Here is an 18120-nt window from a genome sequence, read left to right on the forward strand (position 1 = left end):
GCACTAACACACCTGATGCAATTACTCTTTGTGTGTCAGGTGTATTAATGCCTGGCTAGGACTTCCTAATCAGTTATAATCAGTGATTAATGCCCACCCCCCGTAGAAAGCGAATTAGCATAATATGTCTAGCTGTTAAAGCTAGAGATAATGTATATCCGCATCTGAGGTGGAAGGTTGCAGAGCTACAGCGGTGTTTGTCAGACCAGGAGACATCCCGAAAACGAGTCTTCCAACAAAAACATGTCTATGGAAAAATGAGACTCGCATGAACATGATGGTGTTATCAGTTCTGCTGTACGACCCCCACAAGTGTCACAGGACCCGTCTGAAGGTAACCCGGTACCGGGCCGGAAAATGAATGGTAGTGAATAGGGCATTTCCACTGTAAAAAAATATATAATAATTTTCCTGAGCTTTCTTATTTCTATCAGATATGACAGACACTTCAAAACATACTTCCTTCTGATTTACACTGAACAAAACTATAAACGCAACATGTAAAGTGTTGGTCCCATGTTTCAAATCCCCCAATTTGTCCATACGTACAAAAAGCTTATTTCTCTCAAATGTTGTGCACAAATTTGTTTACATCCCTGTTAGTGAGCATTTCTCCTTTGCCAATATAATCAATCTACCTGACAGGTGTGCAGGGTTGGGGAGTAACGGATTACATGTAAAAAGGTAACTGTAGTCCATTACATTACCAGCAAACATATTGTAATCAGATTACCGATACTTTTGAAAAACTAGATGATTACTTCGAGGATTACTTTTAATCAGAAAGGATGTTTGTGAAAAAATCTTTAACTTTCTCTGTTTTCTCAATGACATTCAAATCAGCATTGAAAAAAAGGTGCAAGTTTAAGTTTGTTCCACCTGAGCGAGTCTGACCACAAGTCAGAGACCACTATGATGAAACACCAAATGGGTTTGATGGATCGCAGGAAAAGAGCAGGAATAGGCTTTTGTAGGCTACAGTCCAAGCTGTGTCTTCCAATGGTGTGACTGCTGTCGGCATCCAAAGATGAACCAACTTGAATAAACGCTTGGAGGATGACAGCAGGATGACAGTAGTGGTGTAGTCTACGGGGATATGGATATCACTTATTATTGATATCTACAGTTGAAGTCGGAAGTTTACATACACTTAGGTTGGAGTCATTAAAACTTGTTTTTCAACCACTCCACATATTTCTTGTTAACAAACTATAGTTTCGGCAAGTCGGTGAGGACATCTACTTTGTGCTAGACACAAGTAATTTTTACAACAATTGTTTACAGACAGATTATTTCACTTATAATTCACTGTATCACAATTCCAGTGGGTCAGAAGTTTACATACACTAAGTTGACTGTGCCTTTAAACAGCTTGGAAAATTCCAGAAAATGAGTCAATTGGAGGTGTACTTGTGAATGTATTTCAAGGCCTACCTTCAAACTCAGTGCTTCTTTGCTTGACATCATGGGGAAATCAAAAGAAATCAGCCAAGACAAAACAAAACAAAATGTAGACCTCCACAAGTCTGGTTCATCCTTGGGAGCAATTTCCAAACACCTGAAGGTACCACGTTCATCTGTACGAACAATAGTACACAAGTATAAACACCATGGGACCACGCAGTCGTCATACCGCTCAGGAACGAGACGCCTTCTGTCTCCTAGAGATGAACGTACTTTGGTGCGAAAAGTGAAAATCAATCCCAGAACAACAGCAAAGGACCTTGTGAAGATGCTGGAGGAAACAGGTACAGAAGTATCTATATCCACAGTAAAACGAGTCCTATATCGACATAACCTGAAAAGCCGCTCAGCAAGGAAGAAGCAACTGCTCCAAACCGCCAGAAAAAAGACAGAATACGATTTGCAACTGCACATGGGGACAAAGATTGTACTTTTTGGAGAAATGTCCTCTGGTCTGATGAAACAAAAATAGAAGAGTTTGGCTATAATGACCATCATTATGTTTGGAGGAAAAAGGGGGCGGCTTGCAAGCCGAAGAACACCATCACAACCGTGAAGCACGGGGTGGCAGCATCATGCTTTGCTGCAGGAGGGGCTCATGCACTTCACAAAATAGATGGCCTCATGAGGGAGGTCAATTATGTGGATATATTGAAGCAACATCTCAAGACATCAGTCAGGAAGTTAAAGCTTGGTCACAAATGGGTCTTCCAAATGGACAATGACCCCAAGCATACTTCCAAAGTTGTATAAAATATCTTAAGGACAACAAAGTCAAGGTATTGGAGCGGCCATCACAAAGCCCTGACCTCAATCCTATAGAAAATTTGTGGGCAGAACTGAAAAAGCGTGTGCGAGCAAGGAGGCCTACAAACCGGACTCAGTTACACTAGCTCTGTCAGGAGGAATGGGCCAAAATTCACCCAACTTATTGTGGGAAGCTTGTGGAAGGCTACCTGAAACATTTGACCCAAGTTAAACAATTTAAAGGCAATGCTATCAAATAGTAGTTGAGTGTATGTAAACTTCTGACCCACTGGGAATGTGATGAAAGAAATAAAAGCTGAAATAAATCCTTCTCTCTACTATTACTCTGACATTTCACATTCTTAAAATAAAGTGGTGATCCTAACTGACCTAAGACAGGGAATCTTTACTAGGATTAAATGTCAGGAATTGTGAAAAACTGAGTTTAAATGTATTTGGCTAAGGTGTATGTAAACTTCCGACTTCAACTGTACATTGCACATTGATTTGAATCACACTGCTGCTCTCTCATTTAGCTATTTGCACCTTACGGATTGTGGTTGTTGTGAATGGCTGTTCACAAATCTAAATGAGTATTTGAACCCAATAATGGTTGAATTCAAGAAGTTTAAGCTGCTTATCAATCATTGTTTTTGAAACCAGTGGACAGACAGTGAAAATGCGCTCTTGCAACAGCTGCGTAGTGCGAATCCAAGCCTATGGAATAAAAGTGGGGCTTTAATTGCTCATTTTAATTCATAGGCCTAATGGACACATGCTCAAACCTGTACACTTTTGATAGACTTAAAGGGTCAATCTGTAGTTGCTACATCTATTTTTTTTAACTTATAAATTATATCTACAGTACCAGTCAAAAGTTTGGACACACCTACTCATTCAAGGTTTTTTCTTTATATTTACTATTTTCTACATTGTAGAATAATAGTGAAGACATCAACACTATGAAATACTACATAATGAATCATGTAGTAACCAAAAAAGTTTTAAACAAATCAAAATATATTTTAGATTTTAGATTCTTCAAAGAAGCCACCCTTTGCCTTGATGAAAGCTTTGCACACTCTTGGCAAAGCATGCCATTCCATGAGTGCAGCATTTATTTTTGAACTGGAATCAATGAGCCCAATCAGTCCTCCATGACAACAAAATCATAATCAACAGAGGACAGCTGGCTAATAAGTCCTTAGTTTTGGGGTCATGCTCAGGTTAAACAATTTGGCTAAACTATACCTCCATATTTCCAAGTCCTATTCTTGAAGATCAAGGGGTATAACATTTATTAGAATGACTGGAATTCTGATGGACTTTGGTTTTTAATGAAAAGATATAATTGAATTGTATTATTATATGTAGTAAAACGTGATGGCTTAAAAGAAACCTACATATCAACTCATAAAGTAAAATGTAACATCCATATATGGCCAGCTATGTAAACTTTAACATTGATTTATCCTGCAATGGAGTTTGTTCAATTGGTAACATAGATTTTTGTCTTCTTCTAATGCTTCTTACGTGGAAAGTAATCTAAAAGTAACAGAATGTAATCAGAATACGTTACTGAGTTTGTGTAATCCCAAAACTACATTACTGATTACAATTTCGGACTGGTAACTTGTAACTGTAACGGATTACATTTAGAAAGTAACCAACTCAACCCTGCAAGTGTGGCATATCAAGAAGCTGATTAAACAGCATGATCATTACACAGGTGCACCTTATGCTGGGGACAATAAAAGGCCACTTTAAAATGTGCAGTTTTGTCACACAGCACAAAGCCACATGTCTCACGTTTTGAGGGAGCATACAATTGGCATGCTGACTGCAGTAATGTCCACCAAAGCTGTTGCCAGAGAATACAATGTTCATTTCTCTACCATAAACTACCTCCAATGTCGTTTTAGAGAATTTGGCAGGACCACTACATGTGAGGTGGTCTGGGATGTTGAGGAGTGTTTCTGTCTGTAATAAAGCCCTTTTGTGGGGAAAAACTCATTCTGATTGGCTGAGCCTGACTCCCCAGTGGATGGGCCTGGCTGCCAAGTGGGTGGGCCTATGCCCTCCTAAGCCCACATATGGCTGCAACCCTGCCCAGTCGTGAAATCCATCGACTAGGGCATGATGAATTTATTTAAAATGACTGACTTCATTATATGAACTGTAACTCAGTAAAATCGTTGAAATTGTTGCGTGTTGCGTTTATATTTTCGTTCAGTATATTTTTCCATTTATTAATCTGTTATTTCTATGGGCTAATAGCAGCAAGGCCAAATTCAATGTTTCATAAAATTATTGTTTTATATATTTTTATACCTACAGGGGTCCTAAAATTCAAAATCAAATAGCTAAATGATCCTTGGTATGACGGTGACCATTTTAAAACAATTCCACATTAGCTTAGAAACCCAGCGCTGGGCCCTTAGACTCTAGGCGGATATTTAGTCTAAGGCATTAAAAGCTTATTTTGACAGTATTGCATGTTTTTCTGCTTTCCATACCTGGATAGTATCTGGATCACCTGGGTGGAGGATAAACACAACCTCCTTCAAGTGTTTGTGCTTCTTCTTACTGCTGAACTGGAGCACTTGATCCAGCATAAGTGAAGCCACCAGATCCTTGGGGAATCCTAGGTTTCCTGTGCCGATGGCAGGGAAGGTCATCGAGACTAGTCTCTGCTGCTCTGCCTCCCCCAGGCATTCCTCCACAATTCCACTCAACAACTGTGGGATGTCAGGCACAAGATGTTTGGTTTATGTTACCTTTATAAAGAAATTGTAGCAAATGTGTTCTAATTGGTAATTATTGGACCAGGCACTGTAGGTTTTTACGATTTTGTCCACCACTAAGCCTTTTAGGACTTCCACGTTTGGCCATACTGTGCTGGAAACAGACTGGGTTCCTTTCAAAATATTGAATTGTACAAATTAAAAAATGTATGATACAAATTGATTGAGACAAGAATAGGCTGTTCAAAATGACCCGCTTAACTTGGAAAGGTTATAGCAGCATTTGACAGTATGTTTTATTTGATCTAAGAAGTCAGTGAGATATGTGGACAGCTTACTACCTTCTGTGCTGCACCTTTCCCTTGATCCCACTTAGGGGCAATGGTGTGAAACACCAGCTTGCTCTTAAGGTTGCAGCCATCAGTGATGATGACTGCTCCATCAGCAGCACTGCCAGCGGGCCCCTGTTCGTTTATCAGGTCTTGAAGTCGGGGTCCAGCAGCTTTTAAGATGGCATTCGAGACCGCTCCGCTATGAAGTAGCAGGTCTAGACCCACTGTGTTCACAACCACCTGAGTCTGTAACAGACAAATACAAATATTCTATAGATCTTTTAGTTGCACTGCATAGTTAATGTCTGGCTTTAAATGAGTTGTGAATATAATTCAATGACAATTATTAGTGTGTGTCATTTAAGTGCCCAAAGGGTAATCTCTGATACTGTATATCTTGTTTTGATTTAATCTAAATTGAATGAAGAATGAACTAAGACAACTGAGACAAAAGCCAGGAAGAGGGTGCAATAGTGATAGTTTACCGTAGCATCCTGGATGTTCCCTTTCATCAGGATGATTGTCAACCCCTCTTTGGTCTGCACTCTGTCAGAACCATCCCTGCTCTGAATCAGTCTATGCTGGTTCTGTGTCGAGAAAGTTGGATGATTATGCTGCTGAAGACTTTTTCCATGGCTCCCAAACCCCTTCTGATCTGTGTCCTCCATAGCCTGGACCGTCTGGTCATCCTTTTCAACCAGATGGACCACACAGCCTGTCTGTCTCAAGACTTCTTCAACACACATGGCCTCCTTTTCCTGGAAGAACTTCTTTCCGCCAGGCTTGGAGACTCTCAAGATATCAAAGGATGTTGAGGATATGAAGTTTTGAAAAAAGTCCATGCAGTCCTTGACATAAACTCTGATGCCGCTAAGGCAAATGGCCTTATCTTTGAAAGACACTTTTACTGTGTCTTTAACCTTATCGGACCAAGCATTTTTGTTGTGTTCCTCGATGAATTTGACAATGGCCTTAGACTTGACTTCAAGAGTTTCATCAACTGGAGTATTCTGACATAAGTAGTCATCAACTTTTTTCCGGACTGAATCAACAGTTTGCTTATAGCCAGATATTACCACTTGTAGACTTGGATATACACCAGGTGTCCTGATGATGCATTTCTTTGATGGAGTGTTGAAAGCTTTCTCCAAATCAGTGACAAGGTCTTGCCACTCTGACATCTTCAGGACATTAGAGTCTTCAACATCGATGTATTGTGAAATCAAAAGGGTATCTAGTTGGTTTTCTGCTTCGCTCAGAACCTCCTCTGAGACAGCCAGGAGCTGTACTCCCTTTCTTTCTAGTTCTAGTCCTGCATTAATCCCTTGTGAGGTGAAAAGGGTACTGGTAAACTGTTCCTCGTCTCCCTCATTGTTCTTCTGCAGAAACTCAAAGACATAGTTGTCTAATTGCACCATCCTCCGTTTCACTGCCATTCCTCCTTCCATAAACTTCCTGTTAGCACCCAAAACCTCTTGTGTCAAGCCAAATAAGATTACACTCTGATTCTGATGATTGTACGTCATTTTCAGCTCTGGAAATTCACCTGCAATTTTGTCCTGTAGACCGTCTTGCAAAAGTATATGGTAGATAGAGGGCGGCAGTGGGAACTCCTCTGTTATACCCGTCTTCTCCCTCTCAATGCTGTTGGCAATCCTGTCCATGATCCCATTTAATGTTTGTTTGAGCCTATCCACATCTTCTTCCAATCCCACCACTTTCACAATACCTCTAGGCTTATCAGGAACTACAACCACTGCTTCCCCTGACATCTCCTTGTGTATTGCACCTTCATGTGCTTCCCATGCGTTGGCCTGGATCTGGAGCTCCAAGGACTTGAATTTAGACAAGGCTTGAATGAAGACAGCCTTGGCAGTGGTCTTCCACTTGTTGATGTGCTTGGCTTCGACATCCTTCTGCTGGAGTAGAGAAGGCAGAGGGCTTAACTGGACGGTAGGTTGTTGAAAGTCTACTTTGCAGAAGTGATCAGCCATATTCTTGTGGATGGTCTCTGCAACTCCTTGCTTGTCAGAAAGGTATCTCCAAATGGCCTGGTCAATGTTCTCAGTGAAGGCAGCAGGGAGTTTCAATGTGGGTCTATCTTTGCCATACAGGGCCATTCCCAGAGATTCATAAAATGGGAAAACTTTCATCTCTTTATGTTGCTGTTTTAGGATTCTGTCAACAGCTAAAAGACAATAAATATTTGTTAATACATCATTTTCAAATATGCATTTTTCCAAGGCATACTGTATACCAATAATTTACCTTTCGGATCTTGAAAGGTGATGATTGCAGATTGATCCTCTTCAGTCATTATAACGTCTTCCACAACCTCATATTTGTCATAGTGTAAGCTGAGGTGTTCTGAACTAAACTTAGGCGGTATGTTTTCAACTTTCACTTTTGCTGTAACCTCCAGGGGTTTGACTCGTAATTGTTTCTGCATGAACTTTCTGTTCCCGGGGCAGCTTGACATGAAGTGCTCAGTCGCTGCCAAAAAAAGTATACTAGTTGAGATCTTTTCTTCATTTCAATCAATGTACTCAAATCATGTTGAATTATGTTCTGGAGATTTTCTCTTTGAAGTTTGACATACTGTAAATGAAACATTACTGAAACTCAATTAAAAACGGGACATTTTCATGTTAGATAAACAGTAAATCATAACTTTCCAAATATGTATATGACCTACACTGTAAACGGGTTGCTGTGAATTTGACAGTTATTTAAAGGCAGCTCGTGGTAATCTAAATACAGTATCAAAGCATATACTGTGTAATGACACACAGTACAATACCGTAAAATTGACTGTATTATACTGTAAAAAGTTAATGCTACTGTAATTGTAATGAATTATTAAATTCATGAATTCATGAATGCAGTTCATTGAGGGGAGATGGGGTTTGTATTTCACAGTAGGTTGAGTGTTAGGTAATGTTTTTACACGTTACAGCATGTCAATGAATATGTTGTGTTTTATATCACTTGCACTTCTAGAGGCCTTAACAAAGGCTTCCAAACTGGCAGCGACTACAGGGCAAAACAGACCAAAAGGACATGGCAAAATGCTCAACCATTAGAACGACATACGAGTTAAATTGGAACAGCACTCTCACTAACGGGTGTAACAAATATAACCTCTTATAAGGCACTTCTCAAAATAATGAGACGGAAACAACAATACCATGCAATCACTTGTGGTCAAAAGGTTTTTGCCGCTCAAAAAATATGGTCCAGTTCTGAATTACAGTACCATTTGAAATACAGCAAATTTTTCCCCGCCCACAACATCTTCCCACAGTGCACCATAATTTACAGTAAGCTGCAGTATGGTGCGTTTTACAGTAATTTACTGTTGATCATACAGGTGAAATACTGTAAAAACACAAACAAAGAAATAAAACAACATTTGGAGTTATGATAGGGTTCGAAAGTTTTACTAAGCTCATGAGGCACTTACAGTGCATTCAGAAAGTATTCAGACATCTTCACTCTTTCCAGATTTTGTTACGTTACAGCCTTATTCTAAAATTTATTATATAGCTTTTTTCCCCTCATCAATCTACACAATTTAACCCATAATGACAAAACAAGAACAGGTTTTTAGATTTTTTTAAAATAACTGAAATATCAAATGTACATAAGTATTCAGCACCTTTGGCAGCTTTTACAGCCTCGAGTCGTCTTTAGTATGACGGTACAAGCTTGGTACATCTGTATTTGGGGAGTTTCTCCCATTCTTGTCTGCAGATCCTCTCAAGCTCTGTCAGGTTGGGGACCATCAATGTTACAGAAATGTTTTGGTACCGTTCCTCAGATCTGTGCCTGGACATAATCCTGTCTCGGAGCTCTACAGACAATTCCTTTGACATCATGGATTGGTTTTTGCTCTGACATGCACTGTCAACTGCACTGTCAACCTTATATAGACTGGTGTGTGCCTTTCCAAATCATGTCCAATCAATTGAATTTACCACATGTGGACTCCAATCAAGTTGTAGAAACATCTCAAGGATGATCAATGGAAACAGGATGCACCTGAGCTCAATTTAGAGTCACATAGCAAGGTATTTAATAAGGTATTTCTGTTTATTTGTAATAAATTTGCAAAAAAATCTAAAAACTTGTTTTTTTTGCTTTGTCATTATTGGGTATTGTGTGTAGATTGATGAGGGGAAAAAATATTTTATCCATTTTAGAATAAGGCTGTAACGTAACATAATGTGGAAAAGGTGAAGGGGTCTGAATACTATCTGAAAGCACTGTACTGTATAAGGTGTTCCCTTTTTTATTCGTTTACCTTTTGCATTTTGAAAAGTCACAACAGCCAAGCAGGAGTCAGGCAGGATCTCCAGACTGAAGTTCTCTGATGCAGAAGGAGAGTCTTTTAAAACATTCTCCACCAGCATCTCCAATAACTCCTGGTCCACACTCTCCTGAATGTTCTCCAACAAGGCTGAGGTGGACCCCTGCTCTTCCTCGTCCGTTGGTGCACTCACACTAACCATCTCCCCCTGAATCTCAGGAGGAGCTGTGTTTCCACCCTGAAGTAAGTCTTTTGGACCAGTAGCAGCTGAGAATGAACAAATTGATTGCTGTAAATGTAAAGGCAAGAAACTCTGCCCAATATAATAATTGTTGAGAGGGGGCATACTCTTCCTGTGGAAATTGTCTGTTGTCACAAACTGTGCCAGGAAAAGAGCCTAATTGTCATAATTTCGAAACCCTTTTAACACTAGTTACCGACAACAAAAAACTATTTACCATGATTTCTGTGTTAATATAGAGGAATTAAGAAATAATCTATCTTTTGTAAACTAGTGGTACGCTGCTAAACTGAAAATGTGGACTCAGTAGTAAACTTTGTGATAAAAGCACACAATTTGGCACAGAGGTAAATACAGTCGTGGCCAAAAGTTTTGAGAATGACACAAATATAAATGTTCACAAAGTCTGCTGCCTCAGTTTGTATGATGGCAATTTGCATATACTCCAGAATGTTATGAAGAGTGATCAGATGAATTGCAATTAATTGCAAAGTCCCTCTTTGCCATGCAAATGAACTGAATCCCCCAAAAACATTTCCACTGCATTTCAGCCCTGCCACAAAAGGACCAGCTGACATCATGTCAGTGATTCTCTCGTTAACACAGGTGTGAGTGTTGACGAGGACAAGGCTGGAGATCCCTCTGTCATGCTGATTGAGTTCAAATAACAGACTGGAAGCTTCAAAAGGAGGGTGGTGCTTGGAATCATTGTTCTTCCTCTGTCAACCATGGTTACCTGCAAGGAAACACGTGCCGTCATCATTGCTTTGCACAAAAAGGGCTTCACAGGCAAGGATATTGCTGCCGGTAAGATTGCACTTAAATCAACCATTTTTCGGATCATCAAGAACTTCAAGGAGAGCGGTTCAATTGTTATGAAGAAGGCTTCAGCACACCCAAGAAAGTCCAGCAAGCGCCAGGACCGTCTCCTAAAGTTGAATCAGTTGCGAGATCTGGGCACCACCAGTACAGAGCTTGCTCGGGAATGGCAGCAGGCAGGTGTGAGTGCATCTGCACGCACAGTGAGGCGAAGACTTTTGGAGGATGGCCTGGTGTCAAGAAGGGCAGCAAAGAAGCAACTTCTCTCCAGGAAAAACATCAGGGACAGACTGATATTCTGCAAAAGGTACAGGGATTGGACTGCTGAGGACTGGGGTAAAGTAATTTTCTCTGATGAATCCCCTTTCCGATTGTTTGGGGCATCCGGATAAAAGCTTGTCCGGAGAAGACAAGGTGAGCGCTACCATCAGTCCTGTGTCATGCCAACAGTAAAACATCCTGAGACCATTCATGTGTGGGGTTGCTTCTCAGCCAAGGGAGTGGGCTCACTCACAATTTTGCCTAAGAACACAGCCATGAATAAAGAATGGTACCAACACATCCTCCGAGAGCAACTTCTCCCAACCATCCAGGAACAGTTTGGTGACGAACAATGCCTTTTCCAGCATGATGGAGCACCTTGCCATAAGGCAAAAGTGATAACTAAGTGGCTCGGGGAACAAAACATCGATATTTTGGGTCCATGGCCAGGAAACTCCCCAGACCTTAATCCCATTGAGAACTTGTGGCCAATCCTCAAGAGGCAGGTGGACAAACAAAACCCCATAAATTCTGACAAACTCCAAGCATTGATTATGCAAGAATGGGCTGTCATCAGTCCGGATGTGGCCCAGAAGTTAATTGACAGCATGCCAGGGCGGATTGCAGAGGTCTTGAGAAAGAATAGTCAACACTGCAAATATTGATTATTTGCATCAACTTCATGTAATTGTCAATAAAAGCCCTTGACACTTATGAAATTCTTGTAATTACACTTCAGTATTCCATAGTAACATCTGACAAAAATATCTAAAGACACTGAAGCAGCAAACTTGTGGAAATTCATATTTGTGTCATTCTCAAAACTTTTGGCCACGACTGCACAGTTGAAGTCGGAACTTTACATACACCTTAGCCAAATACATTTAAACTCAGTTTTTCACAATTCCTGACATTTAATCCTAGTAAAAATCCCCTGTCTTAGGTCAGTTAGGATCACCACTTTATTTTAAAATGTGAAATGTCAGAATAATACTAGAGAGAATGATTTATTTCAACTTTTATTTATTTCATCACATTCCCAGTGGGTCAGAAGTTTACATACACTCAATTAGTATTTAGTACCATTGCATGTAAATTGTTTAACTTGGGTCAAACGTTTCAGTTAGCCTTCCACAAGCTTCCCACAATAAGTTGGTTGAATTTTGGCCCATTCCTCCTGACAGAGCTGGTGTAACTGAGTCAGGTTTGTAGGCCTCTTTGCTCACACGTGCTTTTTCAGTTCTGCCCACAAATCTTTTATAGGATTGAGGTCAGGGCTTTGTGATGGCCACTCCAATACCTTGACTTTGTTGTCCTTAAGCCATTTTTCCACAACTTTGGAAGTATGCTTGTTTTGGAGCAGTGGCTTCTTCCTTGCTGAGCGGCCTTTTTGGTTATGTCGATATAGGACTCATTTTACTGTGTTTCCGCCTCCAGCATCTTCACAAAGTCCTTTGCTGTTGTTCTGGGATTGATTTGCACTTTTCGCACCAAAGTACGTTCATCTCTAGGAGACAGAACACGTCTCCTTCCTGAGCGGTATGACAGCTGCGTGGTCCCATGGTGTGTATACTTGTGTACTATTGTTTGTACAGATGAACGTGGTACCTTCAGGTGTTTGGAAATTGCTCCCAAGGATGAACCAGACTTGTGGAGGTCGACAATGTTTTTTCTGAGGTCTTGGCTGATTTCTTTTGATTTTCCCATGATGTCAAGCAAAGAGGTACTGAGTTTGAAGGTAGGCCTTGAAATACATACACAGGTACACCTCCAATTGACTCAAATTATGTCAATTAGCTTATCAGAAGCTTCTAAAGCCATGACATCATTTTCTGGAATTTTCCAAGCTGTTTAAAGGCACAGTCAACTTAGTGTATGTAAACCTCTGACCCACTGGAATTGTGATACAGTGATTTATAAGTGAAATAATCTGTCTGTAAACAATTGTTGGGAAAATTACTTGTGTCATGCACAAAGTAGATGTCCTAACTGACTTGCCAAAACTATAGTTTGTTAATTTCGCCTACTGTTCTGACTTGGTCGTGCACATGTAGCCTATAACCTGTCTTTGAGACATGTAATCATTGAATACTGTAAGAGCTTTCATTGTCTGCTTATATGCCCCTTTATTTATCCTACGGTTCTGACTTGGTGTACAGGGAGAACACTGTAAGAACGACACATGTTCTGAATTCTGTCGCTGTACATTTCAAAAGTGCTAAACAAATAGTTACATTGACTACGTCCGTCCTAGCACGCTCATTAATGTCTTAATCGAAATTATGGATTGTTTCTTATCCGCTTGTTGTCCCCTTATGCCATAGTTTGTACTTCTCAATTGTCAGTAGAAACCACATTTGTTTAAGCAAGCCAGCCATATCAGATATGTTTTTTTAAAGGCAGTAAATGAGGCTGAATGAACTGTTTTGCTGCCAGACAAGGCTCCGCTGATAGCCAGATGTAGCAGTGGTAAGGTGTTGGGACTGCTGTTCGGACTCTGAGGTTGGGACAGCTTTATGTAGGCCCTAACAGTTTGTGGGCACCGTTTGTCACCATTATAGTGCAATTAATGTATTGTTTAATGTTGTGTAGTGGCTTTGCTGGCATGCATCCCACTTTCTTTCTTTTGCACCACCAAGATTTACATGCTAAAATTGCCACTGCTCCCCTCTATTTTCTGGCTCCCTTTCCTCCGATCCTTTTCTTAACTCCCTTTACTTTCCTTGTTTCCTTGCTCCCTTTCCTTCCCTAGCTTCCTTTCCCCTCCTCCGTTCCTACTTCTGTTTCCTTTCCTCCATTCCTAGCTTCCTTTCCTTGTTTCCATTCCTTGTGAAAGGAATTTCCTTTCATTTCCTCGATTCCTAGACTAATTTCCCCCTTTCCCAGCTCTCTTTCCTAGGAAAGGAGGAAAGAAAATGGAGCTAAGAGAGGAGGAGAGGAAAATAAGCTAATTAAGGAAAGAGAGCAAGAATAGGAAGAAATGAAGCTAGGAAAGGAAGAAAGGAAAGGGAGCTAGGAAAATAAAATAGGGAAAGGGGTCTAGGAAAAGACGGAAAAGAAGCTCAAAGGATAGGAGGAAAGGAAATGAGCTGGGAAAGTCGAGGAGAAAAGGGAGCTAGGAAAGGGAAGATAGCTCGGAAAGGAGGAAAGAGAGCTAGGAAATAAGGAAAGGAAGCTCAGAAAGGATAGGAGGAAAGGGGGCTAGGAAAGGAAATTAGAAACGGAGCTAGGAAAGGAAAGATAACTAAGAAAGGAGGAAAGATAACTAAGAAAGGAGGAAAGGGAGCTAGGCAGGGAGGAAAGGAAGTTAAGAAAGAAAAGGAAGCAAGAAAAAAAAAAAAAGAATTCCTCCCTATTAATTTCCTTAATTCCTCCCTATTAACCCCGAAATCATGGTAAACTGTGTGTTTTTGTCAGAAAATAGTCCTAAAATTTCAGAAAGATCAAGAAAAGGTTAAGAAATTACAACATTTATGACCCCTTGGTGTCAAAATTGACCCTTGTTGGCGCTTTTAGGCTTTGACATGGACTCTTTGACACGTTTCTCTGTGAACATTTATATTTTTGAAAGCGAAAAAACGAAAACGAAAAACCAAACCAGGAATTTTTTTTACCAAGAAAACAGAATTCAGGAAAATCCCAAACTGAATTTTGGAAAAATGAAGAAACTAGGAAAAAGTAGGAAAGAGAGCTAGGAAAGTAAAAAAGGAAAGGGAGCTAGGAAAGGAGGAAAGAAAGCTAGGAAAGGAAAGAAGGAAAGAGCTAGGAAAGAAAATAAGGAAAGGGATATAGGGAAGGAGAAAAGGGGCGGCAGGTAGCCTAGTTGTTAGAGCGTTGAACTATTAATCGAAAGGTTGCTAGATCGAATCCCCGAGCTGACAAGGTAAAAATCTGTCGTTCTGCCATTGAACAAGGCAGTTAACCCACAGTTCATAGGCCGTCATTGTAAATAAGAATTTGTTCTGAATTGACTTGCCTAGTAAAAGAAATATAGGAGATAAGGTAAGGAGGAAGCTAGGGAAGAAAAGGGAGCTAGGTTAGGAGGAAACCAATATAGGAATTGAGGAAGTAGGAAAGGGATCTCGGTACAGAGGAAAGGGTTCTTGGAAAGAAAAGGAGGAGTTAACATGTATGTATGTGGTAGGGAATAACTATGGCCTGTAGGTTAGTGACCAACCATCTGCTGTGGGCCTGCAGCTGGACTAGATCAGTTACAGTACAAGTGGCTCAACAGCACCCTGGCTATTTTACAGGAATTGTTTACAATAATCATGAAACAGTGTATGATAAAAATGATTGTGCAATCCGGTTTCCGAGCTGGTCATGGGTGCACCTCAGCCAAGGTACTAAACGATATCATAACCGCCATCGATAAAAGACAGTACTGTGCAGCCGTCTTCATCGACCTGGCCAAGGCTTTCGACTCTGTCAATCACTGTATTCTTTTTTTTCTATTGTGTAATTGACTGTACGCTTGTTTATTACGTGTGTAACTGTAACGGCAGTCCTCCTCCTCTTCTACCGAAAAGGAGGAGTATTGATCGAACCAAGGCGCAGCGTAGTGAAATGACATAATTTATTAAAGAAAACACGAACTTGACTAAACTAACAAAACAATAAACGGTGTAGACAAACCTAGACGACGAACTTACATAAAACAAGAAGAACGCACGAATAGGAAACATAGGCTACACAAAACGAACAAACCGTAAACAGTCCCGCGTGGTGTACAGACACAGACACGGAAGACAATCACCCACAACGAACACTGTGACAACGCCTACCTAAATATGACTCTTAATTAGAGGAACGCCAAACACCTGCCTCTAATTAAGAGCCATACCAGGCAACCCAAAACCAACACAGAAACAGAAAACATAGAATGCCCACCCAACCTCACGTCCTGACCAACTAACACATACAACAAACTAACAGAAATAGGTCAGGAACGTGACATAACCCCCCCCATAAGGTGCGAACTCCGGGCGCACCAGCACAAAGTCTAGGGGAGGGTCTGGGTGGGCATCTGACCACGGTGGTGGCTCAGGCTCCGGGCGAGGTCCCCACCCCACCATAATCAATCCTAGCCTCCCTCTCCCCCTACAAATGTCCACCCTCAATTTACCCCCACAAAATCCTCTTAGTAACATAAATGACAGGGACAGCACCGGGACAGAGAGATTGATCAAGACAGAGGGATAGCACCAGACAGAGGGATAGATAAGAATAAAGAGGTAGATCAAGATAGAGAGGGAGATCATGATAGAGGGGCAACTCCGGACTGAAAGGCAGCTCCGGACAGAGAGACAGCTCTGGACTGAGGGGCAGTTCTGGGTATATAGCCGTTGCTGGCTGAAGGGCAGCTCATGGCTGACTGACGAATCTGGACGCTCATGGCAGGCTGACGGCTCTCGACGCTCATGGCAGGCTGACGGCTCTCGACGCTCATGGCTGGCTGACGGCTCTCGACGCTCATGGCTGGCTGACGGCTCTCGACGCTCATGGCTGGCTGACGGCTCTCGACGCTCATGGCTGGCTGACGGCTCTCGACGCTCATGGCTGGCTGACGGCTCTCGACGCTCATGGCTGGCTGACGGCTCTCGACGCTCATGGCTGGCTGACGGCTCTCGACGCTCATGGCTGGCTGACGGCTCTCGACGCTCATGGCTGGCTGACGGCTCTCGACGCTCATGGCTGGCTGACGGCTCTGGCGGATCCTGTCTGGTTGGCGGCTCTGGCGGATCCTGTCTGGTTGGCGGCTCTGGCGGATCCTGTCTGGTTGGCGGCTCTGGCGGATCCTGTCTGGTTGGCGGCTCTGGCGGATCCTGTCTGGCGGGCGGCTCTAGCGGCTCCTGTCTGGCGGGCGGCTCTAGCGGCTCCTGTCTGGCGGGCGGCTCTGTAGGCTCATGGCAGACGGGCGGCTTTGCAGGCTCATGGCAGACGGGCGGCTTTGCAGGCTCATGGCAGACGGGCGGCTTTGCAGGCTCATTGCAGACGGATGGCTCAGACGGCGCTGGGGAGACGGATGGCTCAGATGGCGCTGGTGAGACGGATGGCTCAGATGGCGCTGGTGAGACGGATGGCTCTGGCCAGATAAGGCGCACAGTAGACCTGGTGCGTGGTGCCGGAACTGGAGGCACCGGGCTAAGGATACGCACCTTCATACTAGTGTGGGGAGCAGGGACAGGGCACACTGTACTCTCAAAGCCCACTCTATACCTGGTGCGTGGTACCGGCACTGGTGACACCGGGCTGAGGACAAGCACATCAGGATTAGTAGGGGGAGAAGAAACAGTGTGTACAGGGCTCTGGAGACGCACAGGAGGCTTAGTGCGTGGTGCCGGAACTGGAGGCACCGAACTGGATACACGCACTACAGGGAGAGTGCGTGGAGGAGGAACAGGGCTCAGGAGACGCACTGGTAGCCTAGTGCGTAGTGTAGGCACTGTAGGTACTAGGCTGGGGCGGGGAGGTGGCGCCGGAAATACCGGACCGTGGAGGCGTACTGGCACTCTTGAGCATTGAGCCTGCCCAACCTTACCTGGTTGAATACTCCCGGTCGCCCGACCAGTGCGGGGAGGTGGAATAACCCGCACCGGCCTATGTAGGCGAACCGGGGAAACCATGCGTAAGGCAGGTGCCATGTATGCCGGCCCGAGGAGACGCACTGGAGACCAGACGCGTTGAGCCGGCCTCATGACACCTGGCTCAATACCCAATCTAGCCCTACCAGTGCGGGGAGGTGGAATAACCCGCACTGGGCTATGCACTCGTACAGGAGACACCGTGCGCTCTACTGCGTAACACGGCGCCTGCCCGTACTCCCGCTCTCCACGGTAAGCCTGGGAAGTGGGCGCAGGTCTCCTACCTGCCCTTGGCCCACTACCTCTTAGCCCCCCCCCAAGAAATTTTTGGGTGTTACTCACGGGCTTTTTGGGCTTCCGTGCCAGACGCGTTCCCTCATAACTCCGGTTCCTCTCTCTCTTTTCCTCCACTCTCCGAGCTGCCTCCAGCTGTTCCCATGGACGGTGATTCACTTTAGCCCATGGTCCTTCTCCGTTAAATATTTGCTCCCAACTCCACAAGTCCTGTATACTTCCCCGTTGCTCCAAATTACGCTGCTTGGTTCTGGATTCTTGGTGGGTGATTCTGTAACGGCAGTCCTCCTCCTCTTCTACCGAAAAGGAGGAGTATTGATCGAAC

At 42.9% G+C, this 18120-nt stretch overlaps 1 protein-coding gene across 1 annotated transcript in view; it reads right to left on the reverse strand.

Moving 5' to 3' along the window:
- LOC120049627 (protein mono-ADP-ribosyltransferase PARP14-like) overlaps positions 1–18120 on the reverse strand; it is a 40948-nt gene that overhangs the window by 11000 nt on the left and 11828 nt on the right. The window contains exons 4-8 of the mRNA XM_038995944.1: positions 9591–9863; positions 7556–7780; positions 5773–7475; positions 5297–5533; positions 4728–4949 (exon numbers count right to left, since the gene is read on the reverse strand). Coding sequence (XP_038851872.1) covers positions 4728–4949; positions 5297–5533; positions 5773–7475; positions 7556–7780; positions 9591–9863 — 2660 coding nt within the window. The remainder of the gene's footprint in view (positions 1–4727; positions 4950–5296; positions 5534–5772; positions 7476–7555; positions 7781–9590; positions 9864–18120) is intronic.

The sequence above is a fragment of the Salvelinus namaycush genome, chromosome 1, assembly GCF_016432855.1.
Source record: "Salvelinus namaycush isolate Seneca chromosome 1, SaNama_1.0, whole genome shotgun sequence".
Lineage (NCBI taxonomy): Eukaryota > Metazoa > Chordata > Actinopteri > Salmoniformes > Salmonidae > Salvelinus > Salvelinus namaycush.